This window comes from Protopterus annectens, chromosome 3.part1, assembly GCF_019279795.1.
Source record: "Protopterus annectens isolate FY-2018-M chromosome 3.part1, PAN1.0, whole genome shotgun sequence".
NCBI classification, from domain to species: Eukaryota; Metazoa; Chordata; order Ceratodontiformes; family Protopteridae; genus Protopterus; species Protopterus annectens.
The window spans coordinates 435,540,253-435,559,362 of NC_056732.1; the positions used below are offsets into that span (position 1 = coordinate 435,540,253).

General features: G+C 36.2%; 1 protein-coding gene across 4 annotated transcripts in view; it reads right to left on the bottom strand.

Moving 5' to 3' along the window:
- Positions 1-19,110, bottom strand: part of ACTR3B (actin related protein 3B) — a 1,280,959-nt gene that overhangs the window by 312,563 nt on the left and 949,286 nt on the right. For 3 of the 4 annotated variants that reach the window (XM_044066887.1, XM_044066889.1, XR_006364220.1), the window contains one exon: positions 17,892-17,984. In XM_044066887.1, the coding sequence (XP_043922822.1) occupies positions 17,892-17,984 (93 nt within the window). Of the gene's footprint in view, positions 1-17,402; positions 17,525-17,891; positions 17,985-19,110 lie in introns of those variants that run through there. The other variant, XM_044066888.1, reaches the window with a different exon arrangement.

Sequence of the window (19,110 nt, forward strand, 5' to 3'; positions counted from 1 at the left end):
GTTGAGGCTTTTTATCCTGTTTTTTTGCCAAAACTGGATGAGGAGGAAAAAACCCTTGGACAATTTGGAAAAGGATGGGTGAAAATGTTTAGAGGTTCCCTGTAATAGCTTGGCCCTGTGATCACATTTTTATCACTTCAGCAGTAGAAGAGCCAAACAGTAAATCTCTATCCAAGGGTAATTTAAAATCTAATTTTTCACATCATGTGGGAGGTTCTAAGAATGCAACCAAGCAAACCTCCTTAGAACAGTACAAGCAACCATAGCACTGGAAGAAGTATCAATAGACAAGTAAACAGTTCCAAAAGATTTAGGGCTGAGTACATGAGATCAGGGATACAATGTGTTAAACAACAGCAAAACAAATCAGATCTCAAGCGCCAGAGTAATGTTCATCAGATTTTAATACAAATTCAGCAAGAAAAGCTTTCAGGATAATTCCCTTTCTCAATGCATAGACTATGCATTGAGAAAGGGAATCATTCTGAACGCTATGCAGCTGCTTCTCCATGGATGGGCACAGCATTCTGACACAAAAGGGAAATCTTCCCTCTTCCATGATTGACAAGACTGGCACTATCTTGCCCACTGAAGGGACTTCAACAGACACAGAGGATATGGCTAAATCCCCGGTCCAGGTGCTGCATTAGAAGGATCCAGGGTAAAAGATAAGTGGTCTGAAGTACAACAAATGGCCACAGCAGAGTCACCCACCTGCAACTGAGGCAAATTGCCAGCCTGCTGTGGTGGCAAAGGCTGTTTGTTTGATTATTTCTTTTTATGGCTGGAAGAAGGACTGACCAGGGAACCAATAGCCTGTTGCATGGTCAAGCCGAAAATTGTGCCACTTTCCCTGTAAAGACAAGCGGAAAATGCTGATAAAACTACCAGTCCACATAGGCTATTTGTTTTGACAGAAAAAACATAGTGCACTTTAAAACACTATGGTAGCCCTACACTTAAAAACCCAATTTCTCCACAGACAATGTGTTTTCAGTTTGTTTACACTACTTTTAAACTGACAAAAAGAAACAAGTGCAAACACACACACACACACACACACACACACACACACACACACACACACACACACACACATGTATATGTATACATATGGTCTACTACTACAAGAGCTCTAAGACCACTTTCTTGAAAACCAGGGACTTAAGAGCCTTGTAGGTCATGTAGGCTGCTGCTTACACTCAAACTCAGATATGAGTCTGGGCATGCAGGTGGGGTGGGAGTGCAGATTTGGGTTTTAAGTTTACGGAATGGTAATGAAACTTTAGGGTTAGACAGCAGGAAGGGAGCTTTAGGGTTAAGGAATGGGAAGGAAGGTTTAGGGAGTGGGAGGTGAGTTCTATGGTAAGGGAGTGTTCAGGGAATTTAGGTCTAGGGAAGGGAGCTGTTGTTTTATGATAAGAGAAGAATGAACTAGGTTAGGAACTGGGTGGGAGTTTCAGGGTTAGAGCTAAGGCTCTTGTAGGGCTATACAGTTTTACATGGTCAAGTGTTAGGAAGCCTAAGAAGTTATGGGAGATCAGGTTAGTCAGAGTTCAAGCACTTACTTTTCCATGCAAGTGGCAGTGAGCAAGTCTGTTACATGTTATTAGCATGTGAGCACTTGTAATAAATCCACACACATATATATATATATATATATATATATATATATATATATATATATATATATATATAGAAACATAGTTCTAAAAAGACTGAAGCACAAAATAATGAAAATTATATTTCAGTTGTATATACCAACTTCAAGATCGCACAACAGTGAGGAAACAGTAAATTCCCACTCCCCCTGTGCCATGATGTTGTACAGACAAGCTGTCAATACCCAAGATTAAGAGACTTCCGTCTCTTAAGCTGGTAAAAGCAACATTCAATATTTTGAATGCATGACCAAATGAACTATAACTACATACATACATATATATATATATATATATATATATATATATATATATATGTTGTTGTTGTTGCCTTTCGGCTTTTCCCGGTTAGGGGTCGCCACAGCGGAACTCATGTCCGCTAATGATTGGCAGTAGATTTTCACGAACGCCGAGGTGCCAGCTCGACGTTCAACCTTCAACGAAGGCACGCCCATTTACGCATGTCTTTCGAACGTTGCAAGGATAATATAGAAAAATAATGCCAGCATTAACATTGTGGGTGGTATTATTTTCCTGATGGGTTTTTCCAAGTAAGAGATATAAGAGCAATGATTCACTTAGGTACAGTGGAGTTTTGTGAAGTAACTTTTAAAACATTTGCATTGTTGGACCGACTTCATGAATGAGATGGAATAAAAGAGATCAGTATCACCACAGAAAGACTACTGGCTTCAAAAATTAGGACTGCAACTAACAAAGAAGTTTATGACGAAATTTGGGACCTCCGATACTGATGAATTAGAATTAAAGACATTTTTTCTTTCTGTGTATGATGGAGTCATGAAGTTAAAAAAATGCATGATGAAAGAAATATTTTGATCGGGGGACAATGGGTGACAATGGATATGTATGAAGGGAAAATACAACATGTCTCCAATACAATAGTTGTTAATGGAAAAAGCACAGAGTGAAGTATTGGGGTTAACCTAAAGCATATTTTGTGTGTGTGTGTGTGTGTGTGTGTGGGGAGAGATGAGAATCATATAGTGCAAGATTTTAATAAGAGAAGATGTGATCAGTGAGAGGAGGCAGGTCATGCAATAAAAGCATTAGGCCAAAAATACAGCAAATGTAATGAATCTGGTCAGTTTTGATTTAATTATCCTTAGAAAAAGAAAGGGTAGATGATGAAAAATACTTTACAGAAGACGAGCAGTCTGATGAAATTATTGGTAAAAATGTTAAATAAAAAATTATGGGAGTAACAAAGATGAAAACACACAAAATTCTGAAAAAGGTGGGGGGATAAATGAAGGTGAAAGTATTGATGATATTGCAGAATACAGGGGGAATGATCTATGGTCTGAATTTTGGTATATTTTCTGCATTTAAACAAAAGTGACTGTGGCTGTTATATTTTCATGTTCCTTTTGTTTTTATGCCTATTTTCATTAACTTATTTCATATATTGTAACTGAGTTAATTTAACTACTTATTAAACATTTTAGGGACATATATATATATATATATATATATATATATATATATATATATATATATATATATATATATCAGCTGACCAAGATGGTTTTATCCAACCAAGGTTAGTCTCACAATGTTTGCCTGTATATATTGTACTTCCTCTTAAATGACGACAGTATGCAGGTTTCTAATTGTTGTTGCACTGTCTTTATGTTATAAATAAAGTACAATATAAAAAAGAATGTAAGGGGGGGTGAAGAAAGGAATACTTTATGGACAGAAGTTTCTAGGGTGATAGATAAAAACAGGTATGCAGTATTAGAACATGATGAAAGGGATGGGGAAGAAAAGTCTAGTGGGGAAAATATAGGAAAATAAAAACAAAATGAAAAAATGGAAACAAGGATACAAAAAAGGAAAGGATAGCATAGGGATAGCAGCACTAATGTGAGCAGTATTTGGAATGATATTAGGGTGTGACACCCCAGCCCTGGCCCAGTAGTCAAGGACCCTCAATCCTCACCACTGGCAACAGTGGGGGACGTACACACTGGAAGGATGACAATTACACACACACTAAAGTGCAATTTCCCTTAAGAGCACACAGAGAACACAGTCAGTCTGGGGCTGGTTTCTCCCTCTTTCTCCAGATCCCCAATATGACTCCCCACTGGCATAGCTATAGGGTTAAGATCTCAGTTGAGGGGTCATGCCAAGACATCCAGCATCCTCTTTGTCCAACCAGTGCTTCGTGTTCCTGCCCAAGTAGCTGGCATACACACACTTTGAGATTTGATTTATATACAAACACACACACACACACACACACACACACACACACACACACACACACACACACACACACACACACACACACACACACACAAACACACACACCTAGGGAAAGCTGGCACAGGTTTACTAGCTATGCCCCCTTCTGCCCAGACTATAACATAGTTTCCACTGCCACCAACCATGACTTATCATCTACTGTAAATCCCTTAACAAAGGGTGTCCAATCCTATTGTGTAATGTTACTATTAATCCAAATGGTAGTCTGACCAAGCAAGGCTATTGGAGTGGCCTGTACAGTGTCATCAAATAGATATGCAAGTACTCACAAATATCAGCCACAAAGATAGGTTTAAATATATTTAATAATAAATAATAAAAGACAAGACAATACTTAGTAAATCAACATAGTTACTTCACAGTTCAAAATCACAGGAAGTATTTAAAACAACAATGCAGGACAGTCTCAAATAAATACAGAAAACATCTACACTAATCTTTACTATAGTCTTATCTAAATCTAAAATAGATACTATGCCCTAAATCTTACCTGCCGCAAGGCAAATGCAAATGGTGATGATAAGTGGATGTTCTTGCTAGGTCCAAGACAAAACACAAAATGCCCAGTCTCTCTCTGAGAGAGTTCTTAAATTAATATCAAATATTACTGCTGGGTTAGCTTGGATGACATCACTTTTTGTCACCTGTCTTCAGTTCCCAGGCTAAACACCCAGTGTCCAACATTTAACATCTCTGTGTGAAAAATACATACCCTTCAGATGTTTGCAGTTGCTAGAAGACATAAAACAAAAAACACTTACAAAACAATGCAGAAGTCATACTAGTTCCAGTTTCTACTATTAAAATATACATTTGCACAGGTATATAATTTATATACATTTCTGTTCTTTTCCAGCAGGGTACATTGTGGACACATTCTGGAAGCTCAGTACTGTACAAACCATTTTCAACGCACACTTCTGTACCAGTAGTTTAATATACACATAACATATAGTTTTAATACATTTGGTAACACAAACAATTGCATCATGCTGGTATTTACAAATGACATCACTATTTGCAAAATTCCAGATAACTGGGCTGGCAGTGACTCCTTTTGTTACATTTCTATATAAAAAATATTAATATTCTATTGGACAGCACAGTGGTGCAGGGGTAGCATTGTCGACTCACAGCAACAGGTTCTCCGGTTCGATTCTTGGCTGCGGTGTCTTCTATGTGGAGTCTGCATGTGCTCCCTGCAATCATGTGGGTTCCCTCTGGGTGCTTCAGTTTCCTCCCACATGACAAAGATATGCATCTGGAGTGTTATTCCCCAGCTTCTGCTAAAAATTGGCTTTGTTCCAAGTTGGACTTTCCCAGTAAACAAATGTTAAATAAAAAAAATTCTTAAATGACATGCAATTATTTACAAAATTCCAGCTAGCTGGGCTGGCAGTATTTCCCTTGTGTCACATAGGGGACTGGTGGTAACTGAATGGCTTGAGAAACTACGTATAGGTGTGATATGTCTGTTGGACACAAGGAATGTAGAAAAAGAAAAAAGGAGGGACTACAGACAATGCAGGGAAGAAAGATTATATAATCAGTGAGAAATGAAACATGTTCAGGAAGAGGAATTCCTGTAAAGAGTGAAGAATAGGTATTAAATGTAAAATAATAGTAGCTGGGAGGGTGGTAATGTGTAATAAAAGAAGAAGAAAAAGATGCGGTAGATTAATGGTGTCATTTGCATCTACAAATATGACTGAAAGGGAAAAAAAATGCCTGAAGAGATAAAGACATATGTACTAATATGTCGATAGTTTTTGTCAGAGTTTTAATTTTAATGCATGGAAGAAAACAGGCAACATAATACAAGATATAAAGGTGCTGATGGAATTAATAAAAAGGTGGATGATTGAAAATGGGTAAAAATAAGGACTTTACATATAGGAGAAGAACTTTTAAAACCAAAATAAATGATGAGGTATATAAAAAAGACAAGCAGGAAGTGAAGGGGGTAGAAATGGCTGAATTTTGAGATTATAAAGCAGCATGGTCTACAATTAAAGATAACAGAAATGTAATAAAGGAGAGAAAGAGAAGAAAAAGGTTGACTGGTGATATTAGTAAAAAGATGAGATGAAGGAAGGACACAGTAAACTATAAAATGAATATATGAAAATGAGAGGGCCTTATAAAAACTGGACATATCTGTGGGCAGGGTATAAAGAAAAGTATAAAAGGTTTCCTCAGAAACTGAGCACAAAATAAGAAGGGAAAGTAAAGTAGGAAACTATATGAAAGACAGGTGAAAAAGATGGAAAATATACTGTTAGAATAAGTGAACTTGAAAAGGAATTATATGAAAAAGAAAGAGTAAAAAGGAAAGACAATGTTATATAGACAAATATTTTTCTTAATAGAAAAGAAAAGAGGACATTTCCCCTTTTTAGGGAATGACATAAAAAAAGAGCAGGAGAGATGGATGCAATATTTGATGAAGAAAGTGACTTAAAATAAAAGAAGGAAGAGATCATAACTGTGCTAGAACAATTCTGAGTAAAATGTATGGAAAAGAGCAACAAAGAAGAAGAATGGAAACTGAAAATGCTAGCTGAGAATGTTAACAGATGTTTAGTTGAAGAAATTAAGATGGAGGTGTCAATGAGGCTCTAAAGGGGGAAAGGGGGAACTGCACTACAAAGCTGTGGATATTATAAAAGAATGAATGAACGTGAACATCTGTGTTTGTTAAGATACTGAATGAACGGTTGGAGTAGAGCATAACAATGAGGAGATATGTGCTAGGGTGATTAAATTCATATGGAAGAAAGAAGAAGAAACATAAAAATGGAGACCAATTATGCTAGAAAATATAGATTACAATTTTTGTATGAAAACAATGCTAACAAAGATGAAGAAAGCAACGCATAAAGTTATAGGGGATGGGGGTTTTGGTGTTACAGAAAGGGAAGTAAAATAGATGGTGATATTAGTAAAAGAAGTGATAAACACGATTTTAAAAGAATAAAAGGAAGTGAGATGTAGTAATCTGTGATGTAGCAAACCTATTTGACAAGATAGGTCATGAGGCAATGAGGAAGTTAGAGGCATATGGCAATGTGGTGTATGGAATTGGGGAGAACACAGTCTGGTTTATTTAGCATATATGCCACTTATTATTTATATTTTCATAGTTATGTTCATATTTCATATCTGAAAGCCCTACATGATATTGAGGGGTATGATGGGATATACCATGGTGGGAGACAGAAAAATTCATTGTCAGTGTCCTATTATATCACACTATACCTGAGATATTGCTAGCTGTCTATTAGTAATTATGAAAATAAATATTTCAATATTTTCTTAATACTTCAAAAACCAAGTGACTTACAAACTGTTCCATAACAGCAAGTGAAACCTTACACATTGTTTAAGAAAACTACCGTTGAAATTTGCACTGTAAGCTGCACATCTTGAGTGATATCTTGTGTTATTTATATTTATAATTAAACAGTTAAGCATATGTTTTATTTTTTCTGTAAATATCACAGTAAACATGCACTCATGTAGGTATTTCTTGTTGTCATATTAAAGCTTATGTCTGGCTAACAAAAATGTTCTAACAATCTATGTCTAGAGGTTGATGAGTTCCAAGATATGACCATTTGTTTGTAAATACATAGCAACAAATATCATTTGGGGTTTGTGTGCCTTATAACATATTATACAATGACTGGCCATAAACATTCAAAAACGAGCACGCTGATTGGCCAGCCCAACCAGAGTGCCCATTGTAAATCCGACATATACTTACTGAAAAAGGTCTGGTCGCCGAGACTTTTTCCGTTAGTATATCTCATGATTTTTTTTTTTTTGTGCGCGCACAGGTAGCAACAGAGAAAGGAAGATCTCCTTTGCTTTAATCTCACTATGTTATACGTTTAACATAGTGAGATATCTTACAAAAACAGAGATCTTCCTTTCTCCATTGTTTTTTTAAAGATATCTCACAATGTTAAACTCATTTAACATAGCGAGACAGCTTAAAGAAGGGGAACAGAGATCATCCTTTCTCTGTTGCTTTTTTTAAAGATATCTCGCTATGTTAAACTCGTTTAACATAGCGAGACAGCTTAAAGAAGGGGAACAGAGATCGTCCTTTCTCTGTTGCTTTTTTTAAAGATATCTCGCTAGGTTAAACTCGTTTAACATAGCGAGATAGCTTAAAGAAGGGGAACAGAGATCGTCCTTTCTCCGTTGCTTTTTTTAAAGATATCTCGCTATGTTAAACTCGTTTAACATAGCGAGATAGCTTAAAGAAGGGGAACAGAGATCGTCCTTTCTCCGTTGCTTTTTTTAAAGATATCTCGCTATGTTAAACGAGTTTAACATAGCGAGATAGCTTAAAGAAGGGGAACAGAGATCGTCCTTTCTCCGTTGCTTTTTTTAAAGATATCTCGCTATGTTAAACTCGTTTAACATAGCGAGATAACAAGAAGGAACAGAGATCGTCCTTTCTCCGTTGCTTTTTTTAAAGATATCTCGCTATGTTAAACTCGTTTAACATAGCGAGATAGCTTTAAAAAAGCAACGGAGATCTTTTCTTCATTGCTACCTCTGCACAGCACTGATATGCTGCATAAGTGTGGGAACACGACCCTTACGTATGCGCAGTACATCAGAAATGCCCCAAGATACCTGCAGAAGGGTAGCAAGGAGGCATTATACAATGAAATTATTTAAGAAAAGTAAGTATTTTTTTTCTTAAATAAACCCACGGCTGGGTGTGGGAAAGGCTGGATTTACCCACAGTTGGCTTTATTTGATCACTTGGGCTTCGCCCTCGTGACCAAACCACACCAACCATGGGTAAATCCAGCATTACCCACACCCATCCATGGGTTATTGCTTAATTATAGCATTTATGGAAAGACTATGAATGAACTGACATTGATATTATTACGTTAAAGAATACTGCTAACCAATAATGTTATTTGTACAGTTGCAATATGTTTTATTGTTCACAAAATATTTACATTTATCTGATGCTTTTCAAGTTTATTTTTCATAAAATGGTCTGGAAATGTAAGAAATGTACAGGCTGCTAGAGGTGTGACATTCCACACTACATAGATGTGAAAGAAACCAAAATGTTTGGAAAAATGTACAAGTTAAAGATAAACAGTATGTCAAACTGAAAGAGGGAAGAAACAAAGTAATGAGCAGGAAAATATGGAAGGCAAAGAATATGCAAATAAAGTAAAGCTATGGAAACTGTCATTTAATGAAACTGATGGGAACTGAATGTAATGATATAATTATGGAAAAGTACTATAGGCTATACCCAGGAAATATTATAAAGAACGTTATAAATAATACAAAGGAAATATATAGAGATGCTTTCAGAGGCAGGAGACTTTCTGTGGAGGATTTTACTAGATAAATTACCAGTAAAAGTTATAAATATAAGGTAACAGAGGAACCCCAATTTATACCTCATTGACTCAACCCATTATTGAGTAGTGTTAAATTCTGAGACTTACAGCCAAGTAGCCGAAAACAAACCGGAAAGGTAAAATGAGCCAGTATTAGAAAAATCATAGGCTTAAAACATTTAAACTTTTAGAAATGGCTTCAGGAAACTAACATTATATTCTCTCTTTAGGTTAGGCAGAGATGACCTTAGCAACATATATGGGGGGGCCTAATGGTTAAGGTGTTTGCCTTACAAACACAAGGTGCAGGGTTTGAGTCTCACAAGGGATAATTGGCTAGACTTAAAATGGCTCGCAAGGGCAGTTAGCTTAGTACTAATCTATGACAATGTCTAGTCCAGGTCTACCTGAAAAGTTTGTGTGTACCTGGAATATACCTTTGGTAGAACTAATGCAAGGCAAGGTAACCTATTAAAAAAACAAATACCATTAATAGAAAAATGTGTTGGGGTCCTTACATACCACCATCCAATATAATGGAAAGAGGTTTGCCTTACAATCAGAAGATATCATTCCTTCAGAAATAATCTCAGTACTTATTTGAAAGTAGAAAATATTAGTACTGCGTTACGGCAATAAAGTTTCTAGGAGACCAGTTATTTGTAAGCTTAACAATCAAATCTGCAATCACATGAAACTCAAATTAACAAAAATATGGAGAAATTTGATAAGATTGGTAATTATTCATATATAGAATGCGCTAACCCTTTCTGTCAAAGTTACAGGTCATCCCAGCACTGGTGGATGAGTGATTTTAGTTTGTAGAGAGTGTCATAAAATGTGTAGGATTGTCCCAGTTGGCAAAACATTTTTCTGGGATTTTTTTCCTCTTTTCTCCACAGTGATGCAATCATTGAGGTGATATATATAATTTTGGTGGGTGTAAGGAGTGCAGCATCCCACATGAGGCAGTATTATAAAAAAGACGTGCCAGACAATTAACTCAGAAAACCTAGACCTGAAGCAGTGACATGCCAGAAAAGGATATGCAAACTGTATACTTGTAAATGGTACACACCAAAAGTTGAGTGGCCATGGTGCAAATGTTTTCCATGAAAAGTTCTTTAAACAAGTACAAGAACTGAAAGCTTGGATGCAGACACCACCCTATTCCCCCTTCCCTACTAAAATGACCCACAACAACTTCAGTTAGTGAATGAGTTGCTGACTGATGGCAGAAGACTTTCTTAGGGATGTGGTCCCTTTAGCGGCTGCCATATCCTCATCACCAAGAAATGGAAAGAGGGCTCATCTTCTATTACTGGTGCACCCTAGGGAGGTATGGTGAATGTAAATCCCAAAGGATCCTGGTCATATAAGACTACAAGGAGAAGGAAATACTTCTAGAATAACAGTTGAGTGATTACAACTTGAAGAAAGTTAGATTAGCTTTCAGAGCAAACTAAGTATGGTTACACAACTTGAAGACCTACAACTTGGAAATTTACCTGATAGAGGTAACAGATACAAGGAATAAGGTATTCCAGGTCATAAAACCTTTCAGGTTTGCTAATCTAGCTGGCACAAATTGCAGACAGGTAAGCTTACCCATCATGAAATTTGAGTCACTTGGAGGGCAAAGAATCTTCCACACAGCAAGACAGAGGTAGAGGGTACTGTTCTAAGGGTGTTTAATCAGTTTATGCCAAGCTATAGACCTGTCTTCTGCCAGGTCATAATGTGCCAGAATGACAGAGACATGCACTTTTGTATGGGGAATTACAATGTCCCAAATCTAAAAGTGTATGACGTAGCTCATGCAGATATATGGACTATTTCTGCACCCATATGGAAAAGCTTCTGTACTTCACCACATATTTATGATGAAAGAAATGTTTCTTGGAAGCACCTAGATACTGTTAGGGTTCTGTCTGGTGTAGCCAGGTTGACTTACAGGAGATTTTTGTAAGAACCATGAGGTACAAATAATCATCTTGTTACAACACCAGTGCAAGCAATGATCAAAAGGGAATTCTTCTAATAAAGTTTAAAGCTCAAGCATATGGAGTTTTTTTTAACAGTGTGATACTAGGATAAGCAAAACAATATGAACCAGTGCTACTTTGCCACAGTACACTATAAGGATATTTACACTCAGGGCAGATATGGGTGCATAGAAAGCAACAGCAACACCACTGTGTTGCCATGCACTGTGCTGCCATGCACTGTGCTGCCATGCACTGAGTTGCTACACACTGTTTAAGTGCTTACAAACAGTTTAGGTTCTGGAACACCATTATGAAACAGCACTGCCAAGTTCACAGTGTACCACATAAGTAGCTACACACATGGCAGGTATTTGCTTCCATAATATAAATGATGTATAGCACATGCAGTGACACGGCCACATGATATGAGGCCACTCTGCAGAGTAACCAGCCCATTAGTATAAAGTTTGACATTTTACAAAGATACATATTAACTGTGGCCCTTGTGCATATGCTGTTCTCTCTACTGAAATTGCCAGCTATTTGGCTGGATGACCTTTGGTCCTTGAAGGCAAACCAGACATAACTAAGCGAAGTTACCTTTGATGAGGTCCTGAAAAACAACTGACTGCAGTGTATAAACTCACGGATAACCAGCTGCTCATGCTGCTCCTCTGTATCACACAGTCACTTCAGGTAGTACAGTAACTGTCTGAGAAGCCTGATTATCTATGCTAACCCCAGTCTCCATTATGCAGAATGCTAGTGTTGGCACTGAGTGCAACCAGCTGTGGATGCCCACATACTGCTGGCGGTTTCACCTTCTTCTGAGCATTAATCTGTGAAAAGCCTGTTACAGCAATTCAAGAAATGTCAAGGAATATTTATTTATTATTTATGTATTTACATTTGTTTACTGGGTAATGTCCACTGGACAAGAAGTCCTTTTTCAGTGGACTTCTCTTATGTACAAAATAAGGAATCGTACCTAAGGATTCACATAGTTCACTGTTACCAGCTGCAATTTTCCAGTTGTTTTTGACAACAGAAATAATACTTCTGCTATCCACTGTCATCTCAACAGCAAGTCTTGGTGTAACTGTCGAAACATTCATTTGGGGTGGGATGTTTTTAACCTTAAGACCATGTGATAAAATAGGTGGAAAATCTCACTGTGTTTACTAGAAGGTTTCTGCCTGGAGATATGAGTTCTATGTCATATGCATCTCAAAATGTTAACATTCTGTTAACAAGAACTGGAACATCTACAGAGGTCAACAAAAATATATTGTACAAAGACACTGCTGTAGTTTTAAATCTATCCAGCAACCCATTTGGCCAGTATGATGGTACAACAGAACAGACTTTATTCAACAACAAACTTGCTGACCAATTATTTGAGCTGGAAAGACGGCTGAAAAGGTATTGGGCTTTAATTATTGAAAATAGTTATTTAGAACACTGTGTTTGTAACAAAATTGTTCCTAAAGGGCTCCGTTTCTTTAAGTTACCCAATGGAGTCCAACAAGACAAGCCTTTTTTTAAAGAATTAGTTACCTTTTTCAACAACTCTGGAATAGACTTTTTGAAACTTTTGATCCATCATAACAAGGTAACTATAGAATCATTAAAAATTCAGTTGGAATTACTGGATAAGGAAATTAGGGAACAATTACAAGACGGCACAGAGCATGATGTTAACTATTTAAAAATCTTTGATGCTGTAGATCAACATGAGCGGCTTATTATTCAGAGAAAAATGGGCAAGATAGATTGCGATGTGAAAGAATATAAAAATGGGACAGCTTATGCTATTTATGCTGACAAGAAATTACCGAACACATCACAGTCCAGTTCCCATGGTACCTACAGTGCAGCGGTTAAGAGTCACTGTTTCTTTTAATGAAAATCATAAAGGAAGTAATACGTCAAACGTTATGTTTCCTCAAGCTCAGTCAAATGCTAGTTCTTCATCTGGTAACAACAGGGGCATTTTTTCTAATAGCGAATTTACCCCTGCTACTTCAAAGTCCAGTTCAAAAAACTCTGTGAAGACAGGAGCGGTCAACAGAACTGTATCGAAACAGTCCAGAGGGAGATGTCACTTTCGCAAGAGAAATTAATCACTGAGTGACAATGAGTGTAATTGTGTAATTTGACTGATATTGCTTTAACTGATGATAAACGGTGTCTTTTATCACTGGGATTTAATTTTATTCTGAGCCGAAGGGCAAATATAGCTTGTTCATTATTAGAGTTAAAACTTTACATTAGAAAACTTGATGCATATTATGAAGGATGTCAATGTTAAAAAAAGTATACACAAACCTTTTTCTTTCAACACCCTCTGCATACAACGTTAAAGGTTTTTGAAAATTACTGTGAGAAAGAAATTAGGTCTGTTTTAAATAACATACCTAACAGCTATTATTTTAATCTCTCCAACGAGGATAAAAAGCTTTTAGTTAATTTCAGTAAAGATCGGCAGTTACATTGTATGAAAGCAGATGGGGGGTGGATTAGTCATACTGCGCAACACTGATTATATAACAGCTATGGAGGAAATGTTAAATAACGATGATGAATACAGTGAGGTTAATTACGATGTTATAAGTAGAAGTTTCATGTATGTTCAATATTGTTTATATGATCTCCTTATGAATGGAGACTTGTCTGTTGAGCTATATGATTTTCTATCAGTAGATAGTCCAAAAGTGGGAATATTTTTTGGTATACCAAAGATACACAAAAATGTGGTCAATCCTCCTTTTCGGCCCATCATATTTGCATCTGGAAGTTTAACAGATGGAATTCCTTTGTTTTTGGATTCAGTTTTGAATCCACTTGTTCAGAAATTATCCTCCTACATTAAGGACTTGTGGTCTTTTTTGGAAAAGATACGGTTGTTTTCTTTAAGTGAAAGATTTTTGGACATGTGCAATGAAGAATTTTTTATGGCAGTAGCTGATGTTACAGCTTTATATACTTCTATACCTCAAACAGATGGTTTGCAATATGTTACCGACTTTTTGCATAAATACACCACTTTGAGTAATTCCACTATAGTTTTATACAATTCTTTATTAGAATTAATGTTGGAAAATATTTTTTTTTCTTTTTAACAACAAATATTATAAACAGTTAAAAGGTATAGCGATGGGGGCCACTGTAGCCCCTGCTTTTGCAGGTCTTGTGATGGGGTGGTGGGAAAAAGAAATATTGCCAAGCATTAGCCCTTTTTCCAATGTGATGTATTACTGTAGATTCATTGATGACTTGTTTTTTTGTTATTAAGGGATCAATTGGTTTGATTCTTTTATGGAACAATTCAAGTAGCACTTTCTTAAAATTTATAGCTGGTGATATAGGTAGTAAAGTTTGTTACTTAGATGTAGAATTAAATTTGAATTTAGAGAGTAAATATTTCTCTAGTAAAATACATAGAAAGAACACTAATAATTATGTGCACTACAATAGTAATCACCCTTTGTTCATGAAGAACAATATTCCGAAGGGCCAACTCATCAGAGCTTCCCGAATGGTGAGCAATTATGTTGATTTTTGTGGAGAGGTAGAATTCATTATTTCTTTATTTTTGAAGAGAGGTTATCCTTTAAATTCATTAAACAAGTTAGTTGTGGAGCTTAAATAAAGGAGAGGTACAGATTTGCAGAAGTGCAAATATAAAAAACATTTTGGAATTTGATAGTGTACCGAAGTCTGGCCCTAAGTTTGATTGACCGAATGGTACCTACAAATGTTACAGTTGTAATTGCTGTAGATATATTCATGAAGGGCCTTATATATATTTAGATAATTTATCTTATATGATTAAAATACCTGGTAGATTTAGTTGTAATACCAGTAATGTGGTATATGTAGCGTTATGTTTGGGATGTCCCGCATATTATATAGGAATAACCACTAGGAGTCTTAATAAACTAATAAGAGAGCATTATTATGCTATTAAGATTAAGGACATCAATAATGCACTTTTTAGACATACAGGAGTGTGTAATTCATATAAAAAATTTTCTTTTGCTATTATTGAACATGTTTTGAATGATGATAGAGGGGGTAACATTAAAAACAAAGTTGAAAAAAAAGAAACGTTATGGCAGTTGAGGTTAGGAGCAGAATGTTACCCTGGCTTGAACGATTTGGTTAACATAAAATGTTTTTTAATTAATAGGAAACTGGTGATTTAATTTAATTATACTGTTTTTAAGAAATGTTTTGATTGATTTGTTAATTGATAATTGTAAATTGATAATTGAATAAAGTTTTAGCATATATATGGTGATTTTACATGAATTTTGTGTATTTCTGATGAAGTCCTATGGATAAAAGCATTGATTAAAGTGTTTTACGCTAAGGTTCCTTTGTATTTCATTCTTTGGTACAGCCTCAGTTCCCAGTTTTTTTATTTTATTTTCCTTGCATACCTGACTGTTATGTACATGACACTGTGTACTAATATATTTTTCCTAACACGATGGCAACCAGGCATCCACAGCAGTAGCATCCATTAATGCACTACAGTACAGTACATGAGATACTGAGGCAGAGTGCTGCACATTTTTTCAGTGTGTATTATAACCAGCTGTCAAAGCTACCATGTGCACCACTCTGGTTCTGCTACAGGTGATGTGATCACCCAGTCTGTCACATCCCAAGAATGCCGAACTAGACATGGTGGTCCTGTGTCCTGCCAAAATACATCCTCTAAGTACAAAAAAAAAACAGCTTTTATTTACAATTCAGGGTTGCATGATCTCAAGAGTCAGTGTACTGTGAAAGTGGCAGTTGTGGCAAAGCACCCACATTGGAAGGTACGTGGGGGTGCAGTCCTCAATACAAAAACAAATCTTGAATGTACATTACTTTATTATATTTCAGTAGCATCTGCATTGCTACTCTGATGTATATCAGTAGAAGAGAAATGCAGTGACTTGTGTTCTGTGTTCGGTGTTGAGAAAAGGAAACCTAATAAATCAATAGGATTGCCTAAAATGGTCTTTAGAATGACTATTTTTTTTTCTTGCTGCTTATCAAGATTTCTGGGTGGATGGTACTTCACAAGTCATACAAAAAGGTGATGGAAGATACAGGGATCTAACAGAAATGCTGTTCCTTTGATAGCAATGTAACAAAACAAAGGGAATTGATGCAGAAGATTGCCACTATGCTTTCAGCTGTTCCAGAGAGGCTGATACTATCACTTGAGTAATGACACAAGAAAGCCAAAGCCAGTAAAGAAGGACAGCATTTAAACAGAAGCTACAGAACGAATATTAAAAGAACTCACCTGAAATGACAGTCAGCCAGTCAGCTTCAGGTCGACTGCTGGAATGCTGGAAAAGTGACGACAATAACGATAATCATGATTATGACGATACTGATGGAAAATCTGTGACAGATTTGGCATTCCATGAGGCTGACTACAGACGGTTATTTCCATGGTATAAACAAGTAGGTCATTGTAGGAATGGGGATTGACAAAACAGGGCCAAATGCCCTAAGGTATCTGTATCCACCAGTCCCACAACTTACATATACTGACTCAACAATCACACAGCAGTTGGAAAAGGGCAAAGTAGTGATTGACCAAGAGTGGCATTTTGTGTAATAGTTCTACACAACTGGAACTCACAATAATTCCTTTAAAGGTACTGCCACATTCTCTTATTGGATCTGATTTAATCACTTCAAAAAAATAAAATAAAATCAAAGCTAATGAGCCAAAGATCATAGTAGGAGACTTTGGTAGTCTGCAACCCCCAAGTAGTATTTATTTTATTTTATTTTACATTATTTATATGATAACATTTACGCACTTGCAGACATGTAAGATAAAATGCAGTGGCATGCATTTAAAATAACTATATATAAAAACACACAGTTTAAAATGCCATTTAGGGATAAAACTGAATATATAATTCCTTACTACAATTGTCTTTAATAATAAAACATTTATTTGAACACAATAATATTTGTAAACAAGTATAATACTATAAGGATATGCATTCAGTTTTACATAAGATACCTAACACAATCCCTTAAGATCAACACCGCAAAGTAGAATGGCTAAGACATTGCAGCACTCTGGGTTGGCCTTTCAGCAGAAGCTTAAAACCAAGGTTCTTTCTGTCTTTCTGTCTGTGTCTCTCACTGACATTTTTCAATACTGATGCTGAAATGTTCAAAAGGTAATAATTAATGCAAACTATGGAGATTCATACATAGGGCAATGAAACATACTTGGGTCAATAAAAATATTCATGGATCTCAGTCCATAGAAAATGCTTGAAATGAGCTATTACATTGTGGTGTATTTTTTTGCTCTAAAAAATTACAAATATGCAAAATTGTCAGCTACTAACTGTCACAAATCTTCATTGACAGTACACGTTTTTATAAAAGTATTTCACTTACTCACTATCTGACCATCAAGGTTTTGACTTCAACCAATGAAGAGTTGGAGAAAGAAGTAGAAAATAGAGTGCATTGTTGTCAGACAGATTGGCATTTTAATCATAAGCCATTAAAAAATAGCTTACCTTATACAATGGTCTCCTAACATCTATCGGACAGTTCTGTATCACTTCATCAACGATGTCAGAAATTGGCTGCACAAAATCAGGGTTGGCAAACTAGAAAAACAAACAAAACATTGAATCACTAGTAGCGTATACAGTTTGAAACAATTTTTTGAAGTAAACCACGTAATGCGAACCTCTGTTAAAACTGAATTTGCCTAATGTATAAGCTGGCAAGGTCTTATTCACACTACTGAAAGGAGTGAATAAGACTTTTTTTGATGATGTTTGAGATAAATGTATGTTTTACCTTCATCACACTAGTGGCCAAGGTCACAGAATACGTTTCAAAGACCATAGGACAGTTAGAAAATATTAATTAAACCAAGGGCTTGGCAAGGTGCTCTCTTTTGTAGAGGTGAAGACATGTGATATACCACTCCTGTACTATACAATTCCAGCTCAGGTGGCACAGTAGGAATATGGGAGGCACATGTTAAATTGGACTGTCCAGTGAGTGACTGTCGTGTTGTACTGGGATGTGTATCTGTGTGGAAATGAATGCAGATGTTATAGCGTCCGACTTCTACATACATATTTCACTGGCTGACCTTCACTTTCAGTGGGACAAACAACTAGACCATGCCTCACGTGTACAAAGCAGATTTCTTTCTCTTTGCCTTATCGAGAAAATCCATGTGACAGAGAATCAAGAATCAAGATAAAAAAATCAGGGATACGGTCCTGACTTCAGCTTAACTATCCAAAATTCATTTATAAAGAAGAATGAAAACATTTAAAGTAGGAAGCTCAGCTATGTTCTCTGACAGAATCATACCCGTGAAGGCCAAATACTAACCAGCTGTAATGACCATAACTATTTACAATGTACTACGTTTTTCCTGAGTAATGGGTTTCAGTATGCATTTTTCACTTGTGCAATTAGACATGCATTTTATAAATATTTCAAGGCATAATGCAATGGTAATCTTTACATTATGTACATTTTCCAGTGACATGCAGCATATAGCTGGAGAAGTGATGTACCACCACCGTAGACAGAGTGAGAAATTAAGAGGCAGAAACAAAGATTAAAAAAAGAGCTAGGCAAGGATGTGTAAATGCTGCTATTGTTTTGCTCAAAATTCTGGTATAATGGCATTTTCAAACAAAGACAGCAACAACAGCCAGTTTATCTTAGAATCTGGACATGGTATGAACATATCATGTGTATGACTTC